At 33.2% G+C, this 25,918-nt stretch overlaps 2 protein-coding genes across 2 annotated transcripts; both read left to right on the top strand.

The window, feature by feature from the left end:
• Nucleotides 1–9,513: 9,513 nt before the first annotated feature.
• On the top strand, nucleotides 9,514–16,163 carry LOC145071160 (TMV resistance protein N-like). The gene is made up of 5 exons (XM_079018077.1): nucleotides 9,514–10,028; nucleotides 10,538–11,645; nucleotides 11,821–12,054; nucleotides 14,507–15,208; nucleotides 15,379–16,163. Exons 1-5 carry the CDS (start codon nucleotides 9,526–9,528, stop codon nucleotides 15,931–15,933), a joined length of 3,102 nt encoding a protein of 1,033 aa, XP_078874203.1. The 5' UTR covers nucleotides 9,514–9,525; the 3' UTR covers nucleotides 15,934–16,163.
• A 6,392-nt stretch (nucleotides 16,164–22,555) lies between these two features.
• Nucleotides 22,556–23,445, top strand: LOC145067008 (uncharacterized). Its single transcript, XM_079014237.1, has 2 exons — nucleotides 22,556–22,954; nucleotides 23,050–23,445. Exons 1-2 carry the CDS (start codon nucleotides 22,556–22,558, stop codon nucleotides 23,443–23,445), a joined length of 795 nt encoding a protein of 264 aa, XP_078870363.1.
• Nucleotides 23,446–25,918: the final 2,473 nt, after the last annotated feature.

The raw sequence follows: 25,918 nt of genomic DNA, 5'->3' as shown, positions 1-25,918 counted from the left end.
GTAGGGGTGTACGTACATGATCTGCTTGTGATAGGAAGCTGCCCAAAAAGTGTTCAGATGTTCAAAAAGGACATGAACACCAAGTTTGAAATGAGTGATATGGGGTTCTTGACTCATTATCTGGGAATTGAAGTGAACCAAAAGGGAGATTGGATTACATAGAAACAAGAATCCTATGCCAAAAACCTTCTTGTCAAAACAGGTATGCAAGACTGTAATCCCACAAAGACTCCATTGGAACACAAGCTCAAGCTTCGGAAGAAAGATGAAAGCGAGCTAGTAAATCCCACTGAATATCGAAGCATTGTTGGTGGCTTAAGGTACCTAACTCATACTCGCCCATACATCTCTTTTGCTGTTGGAATTGTAAGTTGATTTATGGAAAGGCCAACTGTGATTCACCTTCAAGCAGTGAAGGGTATACTCAGGTACATAAAGGGCACTTTGAATTTTGGTTTGAAGTACTCAAAAGGAAATGAAAATGTCACTCTAAATGGGTACATATATAGTGATTTAGCAAATGATGTCAATGATCGAAGAAGCATAGGTGGCATGACGTTCTAGATGAATGAAAATTTGATCACATGGGCATCACAGAAGCAGAGGTATGTGGCACTCTCTTCTTGTGAAGCAGAATTTATGGCTGCCACCATGGCAGACTGTCAAGGAATTTGGCTGAGAAGGCTACTCAGTGAGATAACAGGCCAAAAGGTGCCACCTATAGAGATGAAGGTAGACAACAAATCATCTCTTAATCTGATGAAGAATCCAGTTTTCCATGGTAGAAGTAAGCACATAGACATCCGTTTCCATTTCATCCGAGAATGTATTGAAAATGCAGATATCACAGTCACTCATGTATGGAGCAAGGAACAGAAAGCTGATATCCTAACCAAGTCTCTGGGAAAACTGAAGTTCGAGGAGACGCGAAGTCTTCTTGGAGTGTTGAAGGTATGATTTATGAATTAAGGGGGAAAACGATGAAATAATTCAGAAATTGCTTTAGTTTCTTTACTGCATGTTTAGTTTTTTGAATAATTCAAAAGCCATGTAGGCTAAGTCCGGGTCTTAAGTAAGTAGAGTTAGTTGCAGATTTTTAGCATTATTTTAAGTTTAAATAGCTTGCACTTATGTATGTTTGAGGCACCACCTCTTTTCAATTCACTGAATAAAACGCTCTAAGCTCTAAGCATTTGTGCTCTGTTTTTCTTTGTTACTGTTTCATTGCCATTCTCAAGTTACAGGCTTGTGAAAAGCCAACAGGTTGTTTTTGTTAAAAATGATTACATCCAAACTCAATTGATCTAGGTAAAATGTTTGTCTACATCTGAACCATGTGCGACTTGTCATATGGAACTTTAAACTAGAATGAAAATTTGGTATATGAAAATGTATGTATCTGGCATGCATACATGTGATATGTGTATGTATGTGTGTGTCATATGCATATGTATGTATATGTGTCATATGCATATGTTGATATGCATATGTATGAAGAAAAATTATTTGATTGATATAGAATGTTATGCATATCATATGCATATGTATGTATATAATCTACTTTGTTTATTTATATGAATATTATATTTTTTATGTTTTAGTTTGTTTTTTTGGTCTTTTTATTTGATTTATAATAATTAAAACAAAAAAGTTAATAGACTTTTTTAACATTTCATAAATGGTCCTTATGTAAAGTTTCATAAAATTTCACAAATGATTTTTCTCTAACGGACGTTATACATAAGACCATTGGTGTCCTAACTTTTATCGAAATAGACCATCGATGCAAAAAAAAAAGTTTCAAAATAACCTTTTGAAGATTTTTTTTAAACCAAAAGAACTAGAAATTTTGTCGATTTTTAAAAGCAATTGGTATAATGAGAAGGTAAAAAATGTTTTTTGAACAAATTTAAAATATCATTAGGCCATCCACAATGGGTATCACGATGGTGCTAGGTGACCATGAACCACGACCGTGCACACATCTCGGTGCATCGTTGTGGGTCGTGGTTGTGGTGATTTGTGAAGCCAACCACGAATTACAATGGAGGGTCTCTCTCAGCCTTCTCTCTCTCTCTCGTCATGATATGTACTCCGGAGTTGGTTCGTGGCTCGTGGTGGTTAATCCGGAAACTCTCCACGACCGTTGTCGTGGAGAGTATTACAAGAGTATTACCGATGGTCTTGCCCGCTTGACTTATTTTCTCAAATAAGAAAAATAAAAAACAAAAAAACGTAGATTCTATGACATTTCCGCCTCTTCAATTTAATTTCTTTGTTCTCCTATTTCCACTTTGGAGATGATACCTCTCTTTACACTTTCAAAGTTGAGATTTGAACCTAAATCTTACATCCCACCCAAGATTTCACAGCTTAGAAAACAAATTTGTCGTTGTACACAACTCAACATATGCCCCTAATCGATTCATGTCTACCCATCTTTCATGGAATCTAATACAGTAAATGTTGGATTCTCTTTCCTAAGGATCCAATCAAACCTCTTTCACCCTTGACATCGATTGTTTTTGTTCTGACCTAATTTCAGTAGATATGTTGAAACGTGCATATAAACACCCCTTACCTTTCATAGACGACTTTCAATCCAAGAGATAAGGTCGTTGTTGTTGAAGCTGCTCCCAGGCAATCCATACAACATAAAGGTACTTTACATATATCAAACATTAATTAATGTTACTTTTAGACATGTACATTGACTATATTTAAGTTTGAACGACTACAACTTATCCCTAAATTGCTTGCTACATGAAGCTTGGTTAGTCAATTTGGTTCAATAACCTTAATTTCCGAAATTAGGACTTAACTGTATCACAAATAACGACACATTTTTGCATTTGGTGGCTACCTAGAAGCTAAAAACAACACCATACTAGGAACAACAATTAACTACAACATTAAAATGCTTTTGAAATCTATTTCTACCATACAATCTTACTAACATTGCATCTTGAACTAATCTGAAGAAATGATGAGTTAATCTTGGTAATCGATGTTGTATTTTTTGAATACATTACAAGGGTAAATATATATAAATTACATTGTTACACTTTGATACCTTCTAATATAATATAAAATCTAGTCTAATATCCCCCCTCAAGCTAAGGCCGGGAAGCGACTTTTAGCTTGTTTCTCAAATCTAAGAACCGTTGAACGTATAAAGGCTTTGTAAAGACATCCGCAATCTAATCATCTATGGAGATAAACTGAACCGACAACAACCCTTAAACAACTTTCTCACGAACGAAATGGAAATCTACTTCAACATGCTTTGTTCGTGCTTGGAACACCAGATTTGTTGAAAGATATGTTTCTCCTAGATTATCACACCATAATGTTGGGACTTTCTTCATGGGTACCCGAAGTTCATGTAGAAGAGTTTGTAACCACGTGAGTTCGGCATCCATGTCGGCCAAGGCTTTGTATTCAGACTCCATTGAGGACCGAGAGACAATCTTTTTCTTTCGTGCAGACCGAGGACCGAGAGACAATCTTTTTCTTTCGTGCAGACCAAGATATAAGGTTCGACCCGATGTATATGGCATATCCCCTTGTGGATCGACGATTATCCGGGCAACCAGCCCGGTCAGCATCAGAGAAAGCACTAAGATTATTGAAAGTCGAGTCAGTGTAAGCGTGAAGAGTAGTCCAAGAATTGCATTGTATTAAGAGACCATATGTCGATGTTCCTTTCAAATAACGTAAAATTCGCTTAACAGTGGACCAGTGATTAACCGTAGGGGAATGCATGAATTGACAGACTTTGTTGACAACATAAGTAATGTCAGGCCGAGATAAAATGACATACCGAAGAGCACCAACTATTTGCCGATATTTGACTGGATCATCAAGCAGAGGGCTATCACCGAGGGCAAGATTAGCATTGGTTGCAATTGGTGTAGGCTTAGGATTGGCGTTGGATAAATTTTGCACATGCAAGAAGGTCCAAAATATATTTGTGCTGTGAAAGGATGATGTCTTCTCCTCTTGGAGTAATTTCTATCCCAAGAAAATAGGAAAGACTGCTCATATCTTGAATTGCAAAAGAGTGACTAAGACTATGTACCATATGATTAATCGCTTTAGGGTTATTGCCTGTCAAAAGAATATCATCAACGTAGACTAGAATATAAAGGAGTGTACCAGCTTTAGAGTAAATAAAAAGAAACAGTTTAGTTTTAGAACCCTTGAAGCCGAGATTGTGTAAGGAGCTTGAGAGGCATTGAAACCATGCACGGGGAGCCTGTTGTAAGCCATAGGAAAGATTGAATGTTTTGGTGGGTGAATGGAAGCTTGAAGAACCAATATGTAAGATAGGTAAACCTTTACCGTTGCCAACATGAAGATTATCCTCGCCATAGTAGGCTTCAGAGTTGTCAAAACTAGAGAGATTCTATGCAACATGATGACTTGATCCTGTATCTGGAAGCCAGGTACTTGAAGCTTGTGAGCGGTAATCAACATAGTTGGCAGAAGGTGCTTGTCTCGATCTGAGTGTACCGGGGTCATAGTTTGGACATTGAGATGGTACATGCCCTATACCACACCTGTTTCATGTACCAAAAACAATATCTTAACAGGGATAGTAGGTTTTTATATGTATGCTTTTGTGTGTGTACACACACACACAAAGCATGGGTCCAAACATCTTGCCAATTTGGTATTTATCTATTCATACAATTACATAAATGTACTTGAAATGCTCTATATTCTTAGGCATAAGTGTTCTTGAATGTAATTCGTAGATTCCTGGTAGAAATAAGTATGATTAGTATTAGTTAGAATTTCAGGGAATCTTGATTTATACTTGTAACTGAAAACTTTTATATGATAATCAATAGCAAACTTTGATGTTTATTAGAATGAATTGGGTTATTCATTAACAAACAAGGTTAGCATTACTTGTATTTAAAACTTTGAGATGAGATTCCTGTAATCCAAACCTGATCTTTCATAAAGTAAGCACTCTTGCAGAATGAAGAGTTGTAAGTTGCACAAACTAAGTTTCATTTGTAGGTGAAATGTTTTATGCCTCAATGTGTAGCTGGGCTAATGTTCCTTTTGAGAATTGAGACCCCAACATGTTCATTTGAGACTTTGGGATACCACATGTGTGAGACTAACAAAGTAACAATACAGAATTTTATACTTGTTTCATGTTTTTACCATGATATCGACAACATGAATCTTAATTCATTTTTTCTTGAAGATGTAGTGTTCAAATCATTACTCACACATAACGGGCTTCCATTGTACCTTTAGTTATGAGGTTCGTGGGTGTGGATGGAGGTTTTCATACAAACATGTGTGAAAATAAGGAGAAACTAGGTACCATGATTATGCTGACTATTGAGGTAATTTTGTCTACAACATTTCTTTAAATTTTTCTTTTCTTTCTTCCTTTCCTTTTGAAGAATGTATTGATTAGAAACAACACGAGTTAGTTATTGATTCTTAAAAGCTAAGTTAAAGAAACCAGGCCCGGTATGTATATTTCATACAATCATTCATTTAAATATAAAAATCTTTATGTCTTGCAATTATACAATTATATTACAATGAGTACTTTTAATTTAATTTAATAACCATGTACAAAAAAGGAAAACATAAAGACCACAAAGTTAGGTCTTGAACAGGTCAAAACAAATTTTCACAAAAAAAAATGAAAATTAGAGACAATTATATAAGACCTATAATTACAAAAGATAGAAGATCATAATTTATATATTTGTTTATGTTTCTTGAAAAAATAATGGCATATTTTTAAAATTAAGTTTTGTATTTTTCTATAAAATGTCAGCTAACCAATAAAAGAAAGATAAAAAGAATCCAATGTATAAACTTCAGATATATGAAATGCAATGGAGCTATAGATAGTATGTTCTTTGAAAAGTGAACTAACCAAACAAAAATTATAGATGTATTTTCTTTAAAAAGTCAACCAACCATTAAGCTGAAACGAGAAAATAAATCCAATTTCTAAACTTAAAAATTATGGAATACAACTCAGCTATCAGTTATATATTCTTTAAAATGTGAACGAACCAATAAAAAGAAAAGATAAAAATAATCCAGTATTTAAACCCGAAAAATATGTTATACAACTCAATTGATTGATGTTTATAATAAGTTTATTAGGTAGGTAACAAATTCAAAGTTTCTTATTTTAAGCCGATTTAAGTGAATAGTAATTTCCTCAACCGTAATATTTTCATTAACATTTTGTTTTGAAGAAAAATTATGATGGTAAAAGGTAATACTTTATTGATCAACAACATTAACACCCCGTTCCCGAGTTCAACCGTAATATTTTCATTAACATTTTGTTTTGAAGAAAAATTATGATGGTAAAAGGTAATACTTTATTTTTGATTTGGGAGGATTTGGAAAGAAAGAATAAAATTATTCATTTTTCTTTCACTTTTCTCCAACTCGGGAACACAAAAGAAAATTTTGTTTTCCTTTCTTTTCTCTTCTTTTCTCTCGGTACTTTCTTTTCTTTTCTTTTGTTAAACTCGGGAACGAGGCGTAAATCTTGGCACAATGTCAATTTTTTTTGTCCTTGTGCTTGTATAGAATTTATGGACTGAGTCCCCACAATTTTTTTTTTTAATGGAGGATCCTTGTAGTTTAGGTTTATTTTGGATTCAGTTTTTTCTGGCAAATACAGAAAAAAATCAGCTTTCAAATATTGTCAAATTACTATATTTCCCCCATTTGATTTGTTTCAAATCTTTTTGGTATATATTTTGTAATAAATATTATTATCATATGAAAATGGACCCACCATCCACCCTGCTTTACCATCTTCTTCTTCATCATTCCATCGTGAGAACTGAGCCTCTAATTAAAAGTATATATTGCAATTTTATATTTTAGGAATCAACAGACCAATTAAATGTCCGTACCTGAAAATTTTACAAAGCATTCAAATAGGTTTTGTTCTTGTTCATTACTCCCAAAATTATAATCATATATCTCAAAAGACCCAAAATCCTTTTTCCAATATGCTTATCACTGTAAGAAACAGGAGATGACGAAGAGGAGTTAGTTAGTGATTCTAGAACTAAGAAAAAGAATCCAGGCTGTATATTTAATACACTTGAATCTAATCATCTCTATGACTTTGGAATTATATTTTAATGAGTACTTGTAAATTGTAATATAATTCAACAACTGTTTGCAAAAAATGAAAACATAAAAAACCACAAAGTTAAGTCCTGAACAGGTCAAAACAAAAAAAGAAGAAAAACACGAGACAATTATCGGAGCCCTGTAATAACAAAAGTTGGAAAATCCTAATTTATATATTTGTTTATGTTTCTTGAGAAAATAATGGCACAAATTCTAGAAATATGTTTCATATATTATTATTTTGTTTAAAAATTCAACCAACCTATAAAAGAGAAGATAGAAAAAATCTAATGTCTGAAGTCTAAACTTAAAAAACAGGGAATACAACTCAGCTGATAGCTAGTTATATATAGTTTACTAGGTAGGTGACAGGTTCAAAGTTTTTTTGATATATTTTAAGCTGGTTTGGGTAGATCACTAGATTGTAATTTCCTCACCCAACATATTTTTTCTTTCACACTTAGTTTTGAAGAAAAAGTTACGATGGTGAAAGATAATCATTAATTAACCAACAATAATAAATGCTTACATCACCTCCCTTAACTTAGTCAAATTTCATGACTATTTAGTTGCTATAAATTTTGAGTAAATTACATTGAAAACTATGTATCGAGTCCATAAAGGATTTTTTACATGGGAGATCTTTGTACTTTTGGTTTATTTTGGATTCGGTTGGTTTCTTATTACTGAGACTGTCAAAATTCAGTTGTTAAATATGTGTCAAATTACTATATCGCCCCCATCCAATTGTTTTGTTATTTAAATATAATTAATATTGTTATACTATAAAAATGGGCAAACCATCCCCACCCTCACACCACTCTCTGCTGAAATTGAATGCGGTCAGGTCAAGTGGATTTATGGGTTGTGGGTTTCTACCTCACTTGCTCTGTTTTTTGTTTGAGCCCCATAATTACAACAAGTCAATCAACCAATAGAATTTCATTATTTAGATATACATTTATGTTTATTGACTAAATAATGGCACATAATCTAGAAATAAGTTTCATGTAATTGTATTTTCTTCAAAAAGTCAATCAACCAATAGAACGGATAAAATAAGGAGAATCCAATGTCTAGACTCAAAAATATATGGAATACAACTGAGCAGATAATTTTTCAGGGGCATCCAGAAAAACTGAAACAAATTCTATGTTTTCTATTTCAAGCCAAATCCATTCAATTGATTTTGAAGAAAAAAATTGTGATGGTGAAATAATCATTAATTAATCAACAATAATAAATGTTGATATCAAGTCCAATATATTAGTTAAGTTTCATTATCCTAACATATTTAGATAATTCAAATAATACGGTGATATGAAGTGGAAATTTCCTTTCGTATTTTTGGTCCAAAGAAATATAGCATTCCACTTGAAATCCGATTCAATGGAGCTATCTTCTAAAATCTTTTGATCTTATCTACTCCTAATATTTAAAGTCAATTTGAAAAAATAAAGTAGGAGAAATAGATCAGACCATGAAAATAGCTCACCTGATGTCGCCATGGAACACTACACCTTAAAGATAACACAAATAGTTTCTGTTTTAAAATGAATTTTGTGTATAAAGATAACAATGAGAATATAATATCATTAATATGTGTATCTTTTAGGTAGTTATATCTTTGAGGTTGCGGTTTTGTCTTTTCTAAAAGGTCAACAGAAATAATGATGATATGTACTGCGTACTAAGAAATATTTTAGCCATAGTATTATAAAACGATCATAAATATAGATTGATAACTTATTTCTGTCCCCTTAGGTTTTAATTAGCAATAAATGTTTTAATTTTGCAGAAAGAAGGTGAGATTAGGTTTTAGTTTTAAGTCGAAATCTGGGTAATGTTTACCTCCTCTGTATTGGCCGTATGCACTGTCGCGGGATCATCCATGCGTAATGTTTACCTATTTCTTTATTCGATTCTCATATTTGTATATTCTTTAAAATGCAAATACGAAGGATGTCTAATGAAGAGAACAAGTCATCTAACAACTTTTAGTATGGATCAGTTTTTTAAGTCATTCATTTATTTAATCAGGTCAAATATAATTTTTTTTTCTTTTTAAAAAGCAATGAATCCTTTAAATCACTGTATCATCGGCTTTATCTGTTATACATTTCACTTTTAGTAAAAGTGTCGACTATTTTGAATATGTTTTAAATAATGTCACATAGTATGAAATTAGAGTTTTAACAATAAGTTTCCTGCATATTTTCTTAAAAAATTATTGATTATAATAATGACAACAACTCCCCTAAGAAACTTCTTGAGCTTTTTTTAAAACTGTAATTTCTTGGAACTCACATCTGTTTATATATAGTTCATAATTTCAGGTGATCAAGAGACATACCTTTTAAACAAATCAACATATCAATGGCATCTTCATCGTCCTCTTCTCCTTCCGCTCTGGCCCTTTCTTCTCAGTTGTGGCAATACCATGTTTTTCTTAGTTTTAGAGGAGAAGATATTCGTAAGAATTTTGTGGATCATCTCTACACGGCTCTTGAACAACAAGGAATCTATAGTTACAAGGACGACGAAACACTTCCTCGGGGTGAATCAATCGGCCCATCCCTTGAGAAGGCTATTGAAGAATCACAAATTGCTGTCATCATATTCTCTAAAAACTATGCTGATTCTGCATGGTGCTTAGATGAACTTGTACATATCATGAAATGTAAGGATACACGAGGACAAATCGTTATGCCCATATTCTATGACGTGGATCCCTCTCTAGTGCGGAAACAAAAACAAAAATATGGAGAAGCCTTGGCCAAGCATGAGTTGGAGAACAAGGCCAAGGCTGAATCTTGGAGAAAAGCACTTGTGGATGCAAGTAACATTTCTGGATGGGAACCCCAACACATTGCCAACGGGTAATTTTCTTCTTTATTTCTGCACTTCTTATGCTTAAGTTATTTCTACTTGTACCTAATAAGCTTTTAAAAGACAGCCAAATTTTTTATGATAAAATACATGTTTTTAGGGAACAACTAGTCATGTACAGCGATGCAAATAATTATACTTGTGCTATACAATAGTCCAATTACAATATCTATATTTTATAAGGGATTCAACAATTATGATTTGAAGAAGTTCTATTAGCTATATATTTTGAAAACACAGTTGTTAGTACAGAGTAATGATAATAAGTAGGCTATCATATAAATGATTTAGATATATATTCTTGATGGTGATGACCTTAGTTGATAAACAAAAGTCTTAAATAAGTTCACTTGTTAAGGGATGAATGATAATCACTTATACCGGTCATTGACATTTGCTAACAACTCACAAAGTAGGCATTCTCTAGGGTAGTAGTTTATGATAAGGCTATTTGTCAATGCGAGCATGTGTTAATGATCCTTGTATATTCAATTTGCAGGCACGAGTCAAAATGCATCAAAAAAATTGTTGACACAATTTCACATAGGTTGCATCCACTAAGTTTAAGTGTGGATGACAACCTGGTTGGAGTAGAGGCTCGCATGCAAGATTTGATATCAATGTTACAAATAGGGTTTAGTGGTAAGATCATGATTGGAATATGGGGGTATGGGGGTGGTGGTAAAACAACTCTTGCCTCTTCTGTTTATGATGAAATCTCTAGCGAGTTTGATGGTTGCTGCTTTCTAAAAAATATCCGGGAGGAATCAAGTAAAAGGAATGGTTTGGAAAGATTGCAAGAAAAAATTATTTGTGGTGTTTTGAAACAAAAACAAGTTGAGGTAGGGAGAGTCGAAGAAGGAAGGCGCATGATAAAGGATAGGTTACACCATAGAAAGGTCTTGATTGTGCTTGATGATGTCAGCAACCTTGAACACCTAGAGGAGTTAGCTGGATCACATGATTGGTTCGGTGAAGGAAGCCGGATAATAATCACAACCAGAGATGAGCATGTATTAACTGCACACAAAGTAGATGTGATACACAATATTAGGTTGTTAAGCGATGACGAGGCCATGAAGCTCTTTTGCAAGCATTCACCACGAGGTGACAGGCGTATGGAAGATTATGATCAACTTTCAAAAGATGTGGTTTATTATGCTGGTGGGCTCCCATTAGCACTTAGAGTCCTCAGTCGTTTTCTATGTGACAAAGACATGGACGAATGGAGAAGTGCCTTGGCTAGACTGAAAGAAATTCCAGATGCTAATATTTTGGAAAAGATAAAAATCAGCTTTGATGGACTTACACTCCTAGAAAGAGAGTTGTTCCTAGACATTGCATGTTTCTTCAGAGGGCGATATAAAGATGAAGAGAGCATGATGATACTTGATGCTTGTGGTTTTCACCCTGTTATAGGCATAAAGGTGTTGATACAAAAAGCTCTCATAACTGTTTCTTTGGGTGGAAGGTTTGATATGCATGATTTGGTACAAGAAATGGCACACTACATTGTTAGAGGGGAACACCCTAACAATCCTGAAAAACATAGTAGAATTTGGAAGAGGAAAGATATTTTGAACATAAGTGTTATGGATGCATCGATGGTAATGTTTAAGCTAGCTTTGTTATGACACACACACACACACACACACATATATATATATATATATATATATATATATATATATATATATATATATATGTGTGTGTGTGTGTGTCTGTGTGTGTGAAGTAACACTTTAAACGTGATCCTGACTCCATTTTGTTCCTCTGTCCCAGAACCTTGACAATATTGAAGCTATAGACTCTCAACGTTTCAGGAGTGATGAACTACAACGTGTTCTTCAGGTCGCTGCAAACATGAACAAACTTCGGTGGATTGATTTGGAAGATAGTGCACGATTGGTTGCTACTGCACTTCCATTGATTATGCCAGAAAAGTTTCCACCAAGGGAGCTTTGTTGTCTAACATTGCACAAGCTCAATGTAAAGCAACTTTGGGAGGGTTACAAGGTAATTCTTAAAATAAATTCTATGAATGGCCCTTATGGTTTAGGGTAATTTGCATGTTTGGTCCCTAACTCACTTTTTTAACTCGGAAGGTCCCAACTATTTACACGTTTGGTCCCTACTGTTTGTTTTTGTTACATGATTGGTCCCTGTCTTACCTACAAAAGACTATTATTTAAATAGGGAAAATGATAGGGTTGGTAAGGTGAGGGGTGGGGTTGAGAGTGTGTTTATTTAAATAAATTAAAAATTCAAGGGTAAAATAGTATTTTTAAGTAAGACAGGGACCAAACGTGTAACAAAAACAAACAATATGGACTTTTCGAGTTAAAAAAGTAAGTTAGGGACTAAACACGCAAATTACCCTAAACCATAGGGACCATTCGTGTAATTTACTCTAATTCTTATTGTTTAATGGATGAAAGCAAAGTGTATCATTAAATTAATAATTTAATTCCTCTCTCTCTCTCTCTCTCTCTCTCTCTCTCTCTCTCTCTCTCTCTCTCTCTCTCTCTTCTCTAATGGCTGGATTTTAATGTATCTCGGTAATTATGAAATGATAGGATTTTATTAGAAAGAACTAGGCGAATACCCGCGCGTTGCGCAGAAACACCTATATAGTTGAAGTCTTTACGAATATATGTTTTATTTTTATTATAACAATAACATTGTTGTTAAATTTGATATAATAATTCATATACTAAATTGATATAATATATATATTGATTATTTTGAATTATATGATAACATATACATCTATTATAATTGAATAATCTCAATCATTTGAATGACTTCTACCCGCAAGTTACACATAAATAAAATTAAATATATATGGTTTAATGCTATTTATAGTTGTTGTTATTGTTAATTAATTTTTTAAAATTTATTTGCTTAATGTTTTAATTTTTGTCATTATAATTATTTAAAACATCAAACATTGTTTTTTAATTTTAAATGTAATAATATAATCATTTATACAAAGTTATTTTTAACTATTATTATTGTAAGTTATTTTAAGCTACTTATTTGAAAACTTTTAACGATTATAAAAATATCTTTAAGAAATATTTTACTTAAATTAAGGTTACAATTTAGTTTTAGCATTTATCACTTTTAACTACAAAATATTCTTTTGTTTTTTAAGTGCGAAATTTATATTTAAGTTGACACTGTAATGTTATATTCAGATTAACAATTTAAGTATTTTGTCCAAACTGTTCAAAAGTTGCAGCTTTAAACTGATAATGGTTTACATACAACAACATTTTAAATCTAATAAATTTAGTATAATATGTTAAAAGTAAAAGACATAACACTATAAGTAGAAGTAAAGATATTATTTTAAAATTGAAATTTAGTTTATTTATGATTGCACTTTAGGTTTAATATTTATTTAACTTTATTAACCAACTTATAATCATTATTAGAAAGACACTACACTTTATCACTTTTAACTATTTATAAAATATTTTTAGGGTTGTTTAAGTTAAAGTAAAATTTATATTTAAGTTGACCCTGTAATGTTATACTTAAATTAATAATTTAAGTATTTTATACAAATTGTTCCAAAATTGTATCTTTAAAATGATAATGGTTTACATCCAACAATATTTTAAAACTAACTAATTAAGTATGATATGTTAAAAGTTAACAAACATAACTTTATAAGTAGAAGTAAAGATATTATTTTAATATTGAAATTTAGTTTATATATGATTACACTTTAGGTTTGATATTTATTTAACCTTATTAAACAATTTATAATTATTATTAGAAAGAAATTGAAAAGTCATGGGAGTTTTAAATGAATGTGGTGAAAGGAAAAATGCATTGGAGTTTCAAATGAATATGGTAAAAGGAAAAATGCTTCCTTTATAAGTATATAAATATATATTATCTAGTAAAAGTTAATTGTTTTTGGTTATGTTTATGATGAAGTGATTATTAATAATTTTATTTGTAAGTTGGTGGTAGTGATATATAGATATGATAGTTGAAGGTAACTTATACATCAAATTGCCTAACACATATCTCGATCCTTAGGGGCCTGAAACTCGGCTAGGATCAACAAAACCAAAAACTAACATCAAGACCTAACAAACTAAAAAGGAAGCACATGCAGCTATCTTTGGTTTGATTTTTGTTTATTTGCTTTTTTATAGGTGCTAGTTTGTTTGGTTTCAATATTTATTTATTCAAATATTGATTCATAATTTAGTCCTATCCGGTTGAAAAGTGGAATGAAGCCTGTGTTCTATATATAGTTTTTTAAACTTAAAACATTGATGTTTTATGTTTACAGTCTTTAAGTAAAAATAAACTGGTTCGAACACATTATTTGTTCCAGAAATCCAAAAGAAAATCAAAGGGGTGTTTTTGTAATCAAAATGCATCGTTTTGAGTGGTTATTGATGAATATATTGGCAAACTTTTGACTTGTGTTCACTTGTGACAGTATCTACCAAATTTGAGGTTGATCAGTCTTCATCACTTGAGGAAACTAATCAACACACCTGATTTCTACGGCCTTCCAAACCTTGAAAGATTCATGATTGGCGATTTTCCGCTTTTAGAAGAGATTCATCCATCATTTGGACGTTTGGAAAAGCTTGTCTGTGTAGAGATACAAGGTTGTGAAAGTCTTAAGAAGGTTCCACCCATTACCCGGTCGAAGAAACTCAAGACTCTTTCACTCTCAGGGTGCAGTTCATTTAATAATCTTTCAAAGATCCAACAATGTATAGAGAATTATCTACCTCACAACATGAACCACATTGGGGAATGGTTTTTTAGTGGATGCTTAAGAAAGCTGGATCTCAGGTGGTGCAATTTGGTAGATGGAGACATCAGATCTGGTGCTGTTTGGGAGTTACCCAACTTGCATGTACTCCATCTAACTGGAAATAAATTTTCACGATTAAATTTTGGTCTCTTGCGACTTCCTCGGCTCAAATGTCTCAACGTGTCATACTGCTATGACCTTGTAGAATTGTCGGAGCTGCCATCAAGTATAGCTGTTGTGATAGCGGATGATTGTAAGTCACTTGAAAGCTTCGGAGACATTTCAAACTGTAAATGGTTGTGGAAAGTCTCACTTGGGGGGCCCAACAAACTTGGTCCACATGGTTGTGACATATTACTAGACTCCATGCTCGAGGTTTGGCTTTTGATTTTCATTCGGATATATATATATATATATATATATATATATATATATATATATATATATATATATATATATATATATATATATATATATTTATATATAAACCCAAACATAAGAAGAATAAAGCTGAATCATAATCGAATGTGTTTGTTTTGTGACAGGGAAACGCTGAAAATTACTTTATGAGTATCAGAATTTCAGGCATTGACATTTGGAGGGGGTTACCTGTACCTTGGTTTGACTGGGTGGATACTTGTAATATGTGGCTTCCACATGATTGGTATGTTCGCTTTTCTGGGATTTTGATGTTTGTCAGAGCTGAGGACCTTTTTCTGGACATTAAAATAAGTATGAAGCAGGGCATAGACGAAGATTTTCAATCTCATCTTTGGAATAAGTCCAATGATAGTCTCAAGAATCATAATCCTGACACATATGTAGGATATGTTTCGTTTAGTTCATTGAGACACACCGGATGCTTAAATTCAACATACAATGTCATTTCCTTCTCCTACGATGAGCATTTGTATGTGGATGGGCGTTGGTTTGGAGCTGTACTCCTTCCTAAAGGTGATCCGATGCAAATAACAAAAGTTATAACAGATTCCTCAGAATTTGGGAATGAAGAGGAAGTTTATGAAAGAAAGACATTTTACATTCAACATGATTCAAACTCCTCTATTAAGATTCTATGGAATCCATTTAGCCATTTCTAAACCCATTTCAACAGGTCACTTTGACTATTCGCCAGTTCCTAGTTCCCACTCTCAGCTTTTTCATTTGCATTATTACCTTTAAATGTGTGAATTTGTTGCTGTTAACCCAAGTCTACACTGAGAAATATATTCAGCAGTCACTTTAGTCTCAGTTTCTTAACGGTTTGTTTATTGATCATGGCTGTTGTTTTTGGTAAAAAGAATTACAAATTAACTGATTAGATGGAAAATGGTATGGTTGTTTTTTTTTTCTTTCTCATATGGCATATGTGATTTTTGCCTTAAGGTAGACCATATGACTTGTGTATATAAATACCAAAATTGATGGTATTCTAGGCAGGGAGATGAAAATTTTAATTTGTTTATAAGATCTTTAAACCGTTATCACTGTATACTCCAATCTATTTTATCGTAATAATACACAAAAAATCCTTCCTCTTCTCCGCTCGTATTAACTTGCTGCTGCTGTCCTGGATTCTTCCTCTTCTCAGTTTCTACTGACATGGTTTGCTGCCTGCTATACAATTTGCTTACAAGCATTTTGTAAGTCATAGGATTTTAAGAACTTGATTGTTTGATGTGTAGGCTGAATAATTAAGAAGACCGGTTCTATATCAAACTTATCATACACACTCAGAGTTGATTTGTGGGAAATTTTAATAAAACCCACTAATTTTCATAAAAAACATTAAAAAATTGGTAGTTTTTATGAAAATTTTCCTTTAACATCTTGTTTCAAAAATTTCTTTGGGAGAATTTTGTATATATCTTTATTAAACATCAAAATATCATATTTTTTCCAACTTAATTTCTAAATATCATATTTACCTTCATAAAATTTTAAAATATCGTATATACTCTTATCAAACATCAAAATATCGTATATGCCCTTTCTAAATATCAAAATATTATATATGTCTATCTTAAACAACAAAATATCAATTGTACTATCTAAAATATCATTCAGCTACAACATGACAATATTCAATAACAACAAAATTAAGCAATCAATTCATACATAGTATGGAGAGGGTTGAAGATGAAGCGTTGGTTTGTCAAGAAAGTGACATTAGACGTTTCATTATTATAGACATAGAGATAATATTGTTAAATTTTTAATTATTATAATAATTCTAAGATATAAAAAATCATAATAAACTACTAAAAACATTGAATTTTTTGAGTGGAAAATATGATATTTTGAAGGTTTATAAAGGGTAAATATGATATTAAGAAATTAAGTTGAGTAAATATGATATTTTGATGTTTAAGAATAACATATATTAAATTCTCTCTTTCATGTCACAACTTTCATAGTTAATTAATAACTAGTGAAGATCCTCCGTTTTGCGGGTGTTGGAAGCCATCAACTGTTTGTAAATTTTCAACCACATTTGTTTATCAAGTTCAAATTAAGTTAAAAACAGATAAAAAAAAAACACGAAAAAATGAAGCAGAATGCATACTTTCGTACTGCTTTGGTTCTTATTTTTGTAGTTTGGTTTCCCAATATAACCTTTCAAGATTCAAGTGTAACGCCCGGTTGCTGAAACAAATTGGTTTAGGGCTTCAAGGGGTCAAAGGCTTGGTTTTGAGATTTTGGTGAAGTTTTGATGGCTTAAAGAAGAAGAGAAAATCATTGGAGCAGAGATTCAACTTGGAAGTTCCATTTGCAACCTCTAGTAACATCTCTGGACCATTGTGAGCTACCAAGATTCAAGCTTTTTGATTCCTTGTTGCTAGATCTAAGGTTTTATGCATGTTTATCTATGGAATCCATAAAGTTGGCAACTTTATGGGTCCTTAGAGTCCCTTGGTGATTATATGTAATGGATATGAAGTTTGGATGATGTTTGAGTTCATACTTGAGATTTGATTCCCTTTTTCTTCATGAATGCCCTAGTTTAAGCTCAAGTCTTGTATTGGGCACACAAGACCTTAAGTCATTGATTTTTATGATCCTTGGGGTGTTAGGAAGCCTCCTGGAAAAGATAGATTAGTGGCTTAATGGATTAAGAAGTTTATGGATCAAAATATCATTTAGACTGATCTCATGACGTGAGGCTTTTCCTATCACGTCGTGAGGATCATGAGTCTCGACTATTTTGTCCCTTAGTGACTCACAACATGAGCCATAGATGGTCACGTCATGAGGGACGATTTGAATGTTGACTTTTGTTGACCATTGAGTGTTGAATTTTTGACCAGTTTGACTTTGGGTTAAACTTGAAGGATTTGGGATGTAGATTAAGATTCTTCCATGATTTGGTGATGGGTAACTCTTGGGAGCAATCAGTGCAGAAGGGAAGCGTGTCGCAGTGTTATGGGTTCTTCATTTTAGGTGAGTTTTCCTCACTGTACTTGTGGGTCGAAGACACCAATGTCGCAGTGTTATTGGTTCTTCGTTTTATGCGATAGACCAGTAGATCTATATGATTACTTGTGTTCACTGATTATGTGTTAGATTGGTAGATCAGTCGGATTATTTGTATTTGTTGGTTATTGATTGTTATTGTATATGTTGACATGTTATGGTTTGTGTTGGGTTGAAGCGATCATGTTTCGTGCTAAAGGCCAAGATACTCGGGGCAATTTGGATAAGATGAAGGTCTAAGAGCCTGACCAGTCAGGCTGAAGGCCTAGAGAGTGGTCTTGATAGCTTCATTTTATTTACTTCTTTTATAGTTTATTTTAGTACATTTCATTCGCATTTTAGTTAACTTCCATGCATATTTTCCCTTTTGTTATTTTTATGACCATTTCGGAGTACTTCCTAGTTTCTTGAGCATTATTGCAGATTTTCTTGGAAACTAGCGGAGCGGCACTCTTGGGAGGCGATTGGGCTTGAAGGGAATTGGGGATTTCGTGCTTGATGGCCATGAAGGTGACTTATGGGGTGGACTTGTCAATTTCTTGAAGTCTTGGAAGAATTGAGCTTTAAATTTGAAAGACGCGGGAGAATTCTTGAGTGTGCAAGATCAATATTTGGGAGTTTGCGGAAGTTTAGAATGATGTGGATAGACAAATTGGGCTTTAATTGAAGAAATATTGAAGAAAAATGGGCTAGGAGTTGATTGGATTCAAACTGGGCCAATGGATTAGCTGTGGGGGCCCAAAACTTGAAGAAGCCCAAAATCACCCGTCAGAGCCTACGCGGGCCACGTGGGTTCCTGACTAGGGCAATTTCGGGATTTTGCTTAGAGCTATATTTTGGGAAGTTTGGTGTGCCTCTTTAGCCTTATCTTGAAGGTCCGATTTTCATACTTTCTCTCTGGAGTTTGGAGCATTTTTGGAGGCCAAGAACACTTGAAGAATATCTTCTTTTCATCTCTTGAATCTTGTCAAATGTTTGGTACAATCTTATCTAACTTTGTTCATTTGAGTTTAGCGATGCTTGGCTAAACAAATCTTGGTTGACTTTTTGTTGAATCTTTTGAACTTTTGTTGGATGTTGAAGAATCCATGAACTTGTTCTTAAATCTTTATGGAATTGTTTTGTGTTTTATCATATTATCATTACTAGTATGTTTTTATTCATGATTTTAAATATGTTTGTGGTGATTAGTTGGCTAATTTCTTGATTAAGTAAATGGTCCTCAAATTAGCAAGCAACAAATGATTTTTGTGTTGTTTTTGATTCACACAATCATAAAAACATTTCCTCCAACATGGTGGTGAAAGCATTTGACCCCTCTTGGATTTGGTGACTTTTTGGTTCTTAATGCTAGTTGACTTTCACTAATTACATGCTATTTGGAATTAGTGACTTTGACTAAGGAAATTGTTATGAGCTTCTCTAGCCATTTCAACAATTAAGAAAAGTCTAGGTAATCTCAAGCTCCTTGGATTGCTATAGCCAAATTAAGGATTTAAATCAAAGTATTGCACCATTGGATTCTAATGATATGTTCATCAAAAGTCCTCTCCTTTATTGATTTTACATCAAACTCTTATTTTTGTTGCATTTGTCTATTTAAATCATAGTTAACTCTAGTTTGTTTCAAGTATTTCAAAACACCAAAACCCCCATTTTATTTTTATTGTCATTTTATAAGTATTTTTACAAAGAGATTTTTCATAGAGTTATAAATTGAACCAATCTCCGTGGATTCGATCCCTTTACCACTATACACTATTTTAGTGTGTAATATTTAGGGTTATTATTTGTGTTGGCCTCGACAACCACCAGGTCTAGATAGGTTCAAGGCCCTGCAAAGTGGTCCAGTCAGGTTGAAGGCTCATATTTGCATGTTGTTATCTATTCGGTTGTGTGTGGTACTTTGGAGGAACTCGTTAAGATTTGGCTTACAATTAATTGTTATGGTTTCAGGTACTTCAGATAATCGGGAAAAGATGAAGGCTTGATCGTACATATAATTCAGATTTTATGTTTTTTTGATTTTAGGGATACTCTGATTCGTGATTATAACTTTTGGAAACTATGTTTTGTAACAATTATGTTTTTTTGGCTTGATTTTAAAAATGAATATATATATATATATATATATATATATATATATATATATATATATATATATATATATTAAATTCTAGGATGTTACACATCAAGGTTGTTAAAACGTTAGTAATAGGATTAGGAAAAAACATAAAAGGAATAGCACAACCTGAAATCAGTACAGATTCTGCATATCAATGAAAAATATGTTAGTAGTGAGATTGTAGGCATATAGATCTCGATTTGACACTATTAACTTTCTAATTATTACTCCCTTCATCTCTTTTCCTTGTCCTCCTACCAAAAAATCACCATTTTATATTTAACCGATCCAAAAGAACAACATCAACCATAAAGTAGGCTTCTATAGGGTAGTTTCCAAGTTTAACCAAAATGCCCTTTACTAAAAAGTTCATATAAACACCTTCTAATTATAAAAGATCTAAAATCGAAGTCATTTTCACATGCAGATATAATATATCCATACAAAAGTTAATGGGGAAAAAAAGGAAACATGATCTTACAGTGTCGGTCTGGATTTTCCCTTAACAATGCAGTAAGGGATTTATATCTTTCTACATAAAGCTAAAAGGTAGACAACCAACTCAAATACTCAATGGGATCAACATCATGATCAATTCCAACCAACTGATCCTTGTTCTAAAACAGAATATTATTAAATTTTAGAGTTTTCCAATAAATGATAGAATGAGATTTAAATATTTTATGAGTTATAAATGGAAAAAATTAGAGTAAACCTGCTCGATGAGATAACTGATGTGGTTAAGTCCATACTTTACCACAATAGGCTTCTTAGCTTCAATTGTCTTTCCTTCAATCTCAGCTTCAGTTCTTTTGAGAAGGCGTTCCTTTTTTGCAGCTTTTTCTTGAGGTCTATATTTGAGAAGCATGTTTGAACAAAGCAGTGGCTACATATCACAGACACATAAATATCATATAGCAGCTAAACTGAATATAAAATTATGGATAAAAAGTAAGTAGTAAAATTTGTTGCATCAGTTCAAAAATCTTAGATCACATTATATATACACACTATGGGTTTTGCTAAATCAGAAAAAAGATTCATTCATTTTTTTTGTAATGCTTTCATCTTGTACTGTTAAAAGATTTTAGGGTAAAATAAGAAGCCTTACAATCTTCAATAAACATATGTATAAAAAGCAACTTATCATTTTTTTAACTCTTGTAAAATGATAAAAAAAAGTAGAGTTATGAGAGTTGTATTGCCTTCGGATCATTATTATAACTGGTAAAACAATTAAATGAAATATAAGGCATTGGCGACTAAACAAAACATGGGCATAATTTCATGTTTAAAAAGTAAGAAACATGTTATGGTCTGTAAAAATCTTCTCAAATGGGCTTAAGAGATATTGATTTATAACTTGTAAGCTACCACTGGGATCATCCATGCCAAAATTTCATGTTTAAAAAGTAAGAAACATTGTGTCATGATAAATTTGAAATGATTTTGACAGCCTTTGAAGCAAATGATTACTTCAAAGGCTGTCTAAATCATTTCAAATTTATAGCTTTCTTCTCTTTCAAGTTAGGTAGCAACTGATTAAATAGAAAAAATTGAAAATCTTGATACAAAACAATTTGTTATTCACAAAAATTAAACCTTGCCTGGTACTACTCATCGGAATGATGCAGTCAACTCCTTCCATCACCGCCTTCTTTCCTGCCTCCTTCATCGTCTTCCTTTTCTCTCAAACACCTTCTGAATCTGATGAATTGGTTCTCGGTTATAAGTGATAAATTAGTTAGCACCCTAAGAATAAGCAAATATTATTTGATCTTAAGTTTGATTATTCTAGTGCTAATAATGTTGGTTAATTGATTCAAATAACCACTGCCATGTGTCTTTAACTACTTCATTAGTAGAGTCTTAAAAGTTGTTTTTCAGTTACAAAAGTCAAGAGTCCTAGTCTGTCTTTTTATCTTTCTTTCAGTTCATGTTTTTGTTTCCTATTTAAGCTCTGTAATTTCTCTGTTTCAAATGGCAGTGAAATATTATCCTTTTTTCTCTTCTCCTATTTACATACAACAGTGGTATCAGAGCTCTTCCAGGTTCTGATCTGCTTCTTTCTTTATCAAGCAAAAGAAATGAGTAATTGAGTGAAACACCTAAGAGAGATAGCAATGGCAAGTAACAACAATAATTCTGCAACTCAGCCTCTGATTCCAGTCTTCAAAGGAGAAAAATATCATTTGTGGAGTCTAAAAATGAAGACTTTGTTCAAATCCCAAGAGCTTTGGGAATTGGTGGAGAACGGATACACAGAGCCAACTCTAGCACCGGCGCAACCAGATCAACCGTTGTGGGACACTCGTAAGAAGGATGCAAAGGCTCTTCTATACATCCAATCGACGTTGGATGATGAAATATTTCCTCGTATTGTTGCAGCATCAACATCCACGGAGGCATGGGAAATTTTGAAGCAAGAATATATGGGTGATAAAAAGGTAATTGCTATGAAACTTCAATCACTTCGTCGTGAATTTGAAACTTTGGTTATGAAAGAAAAGGAATATGTGCAAGTATTTCTTTCTATAGTATCTGGACTTGTCAGTCACATGAAAACTTATGGTGAAAATGTTAGTGAAGAAACAATAGTAAGCAAAGTCTTACGAAGCCTGACCAAGGAATTAATCATGTTGTTGTCGCGATTGAAGAATCTAAGGACCTATCAACTTACACGTTTGATGAGTTGATGAGTTCTTTGATTGCACACGAAGAAAGGTTAAACAGGGGGAAAAAAGGTGATGAGAAAGCATTCCAAGTAAGGGGCAATTCTTCTAAATGGAGGCCAGAAAAATCTGGTGGTTCTTCCGGTGGTCGTGGCCAAGGAAGAGGCACTTTTCGAGGTCGTGGTCGTGGAAGAGGAAGAGGAAACTTTGCAGATCAACGTTTCCAAAAGAGCAACCTGCAATGTCGGTATTGTAATAGGTCTGGACATGTTGAAGCTGATTGTTGGACCAAGCAAAAAGATGATAATAAAGCTAACTTTACTGAAAAGGAGGAAGAATAAGGTAGGTTATGTATGACTATGTCTACAACTACTAATGTTTCAGATCGTGTGTGGTATATAGACAGTGGATGCTCGAATCACATGTCTGGTTCAAGATCTTCATTCCGAGATCTTGATGAAAAAAAGAAAAGTGAAGTCCTACTTGGGAATGACCGAAAGATTGAAGTTAAAGGCGAAGGTACAATTACTACCGAAACCATGCAAGGTAATACTAAAGTTCTTCATGATGTTTAATTTGTAGCAAGTTTAGCATACAACTTACTGAGTGTTGGACAGCTAATGAGAAGTGGACATCGTGTGGTATTTGATGATGACACGTGTTCCATAATTAACAAGAAATCCGGGCAGCCTATGGCTATTGTCCAAATGACTCAAAATCAAGTGTTCCCTCTCGATGTTACAAAAGATTATAAAGCCTTAACAGTTAGTTGTGATAATGAGGGCAGGCTTTGGCATCTACGATATGGAAATTTGAATGTAAATGGGTTGAGATTGCTAAGCAGAAAGGAGATGGTTTTCGGGGTGCCAAAATATTGGTGAAGTTGGTTTTTGTGAGGGGTGTGTTTATGGAAAACAAAGCAGAAAGTCGTTTCCTGTTGCAAGTTCTTGGAGAACTTCAGATTGCCTAGAACTTGTACATGCTGACTTGTGTGATCCTATGAAAGCTAAGACATTTAGCGGAAGTCAATATTTTTTCTTGCTTATCGATGATTTCAGTCGTATGAGTTGGGTTTATTTCCTAAAACTCAAGTCAGAAGCCTTTGAGTGTTTCAAGAATTTCAAAGCTCTTGTGGAGAAACAAAGTGGCAGGAACATCAAGGCTCTCAGAACTGATCGTGGTGGCGAGTTTTCATCTAATGAGTTTAATGATTTTTGTGATAAAAATGGAATTTACAGGCAATTAAGAGCACCAAAAACACCCCAACAAAACGGGGTAGCAGAAAGGAAAAATAGAACAGTAGAAGAAATGGCAAGAAGCATGTTGAAAGCGAAGGGACTGTCTGATCAGTTTTGGGGAGAGGCTGTTGCAACGGCCATGTATATTCTAAATATATCTCCAACTAGAGCTGTTATGAATCTCACACCATATGAAGCTTGGACAGGTAGAAAACCCACAGTAACCCACTTAAAAGTCTTTGGTTGTGTAGCATATGCTTTGGTAAATTCTTGTTCAAAACTTGATGAAAAATCTCTAAAATGTATTTTCATTGGGTATAGTCCTCAATCCAAAGCATATCATTTATATAACCCTCTTAGTGGCAAAGTGATAATAAGCAGAAATGTTGAGTTTAATGAAGAAGCAAGGTGGATACCTAATAGCCAAAAAGAAAGAGATCAGGTTATAAACTTTGAAGATGTTGTCACACCCCTAAACCAGACGGCGGAAACGTCCGGGGGTGGAGGACTTCATTTGTAGTATCACGACACATGCATCATAGTAATCAAAGCACAAACAACCATTGTATTTAAAAGTATAATATTTACATGTGTTCAATCATTGTATATTGAAACCAAAATAGTTATACAAAAGAAGAAGATAAGACTCTTAATGGCTCCATCTTCTCAAAAATCTCGGGGAGTACTTGTTATTATTTCCCTGATAATACAAGTAATTTGAAAAGAGAGTATCAACAACAAGTTGAGTGAGTACATAAGTCTTTATGTTTGAATGGGTGTCTTTGTATTTTGAATATGAAAACTGTTCTAAAAAATCCCATATTTTCTGTGGTATTTGAAAAGTAGTTTTATTCCCATAAAACCATCCTATTTTTAAACCAATGTATTTGTAAAACTTGTATATGAGAGTGTGTCTGGCTTCACCAGCTGTTATTGAAAACTGTAGTATACCATTGTACTTTGTATTTTGTAAACTGGTACTTTGAAGATGTACTTACTTTTACTTGTTTATATACTAACGTGTTGTTAATATCTTTTTAATGAGTTATTATAACCATACTTAGACATGAACGCCTGAAACAAACGCCTTGTGGGCACTTAAACTGTTGATAACAATTGCCACTCATTGGCGTGTATGCCTGACTGTAGCTAGCAGCCTGAGTGTCAGGTTGTCAATCCCGATATAGATCTACACACAACTTGTTTCGATCCCCGGACTGGAGATTCTGGTTATAATGTCAGGAATTTACTTTGGTTGTCTAAAATGAATTAAACAACCTGAATTGAATGTCTCATAAAAAGCATATAAACGTTACATGTATATTAGTTATGAAAACCCAATCATTCTGAAATAAATGATTGACAGTATGTTCTTGACTTAGTATCCCGAACATGTATTTGATAAGTGTAAACCCTTGATTTGTTTTGAATTAAAACCCTTGTTTCATGTAAAACAATGTATTCATGTATAATAAAATCATGAATTATTGCTCTATGTATCATAAATTATACCTATTATAATTTATACGTACTTTATGAATTGGTAAATAACTATTTTTGCATGTAATCCTTTGCT

This window comes from Lactuca serriola, chromosome 8 (genome assembly GCF_051521515.1).
Source record: "Lactuca serriola cultivar US96UC23 chromosome 8, Lser_US96UC23_V15, whole genome shotgun sequence".
Lineage (NCBI taxonomy): Eukaryota > Viridiplantae > Streptophyta > Magnoliopsida > Asterales > Asteraceae > Lactuca > Lactuca serriola.
Note: the sequence above shows the minus strand (reverse complement) of the source record. Positions and strands in the feature narration are given on the sequence as shown.

Bases quoted from the DNA above. Each gene is read 5' to 3' on its own strand.
- LOC145067008 (XM_079014237.1), top strand. From the start codon at position 22,556: ATGGCAAGTAACAACAATAATTCTGCAACTCAGCCTCTGATTCCAGTC. The intron at 22,955-23,049 runs GTATTTCTTTCT...AGTCTTACGAAG, and splicing joins AAGAAAAGGAATATGTGCAA to CCTGACCAAGGAATTAATCA.
- LOC145071160 (XM_079018077.1), top strand. From the start codon at position 9,526: ATGGCATCTTCATCGTCCTCTTCTCCTTCCGCTCTGGCCCTTTCTTCT. The intron at 11,646-11,820 runs GTAATGTTTAAG...CCTCTGTCCCAG, and splicing joins GTGTTATGGATGCATCGATG to AACCTTGACAATATTGAAGC. The intron at 12,055-14,506 runs GTAATTCTTAAA...CACTTGTGACAG, and splicing joins AACTTTGGGAGGGTTACAAG to TATCTACCAAATTTGAGGTT.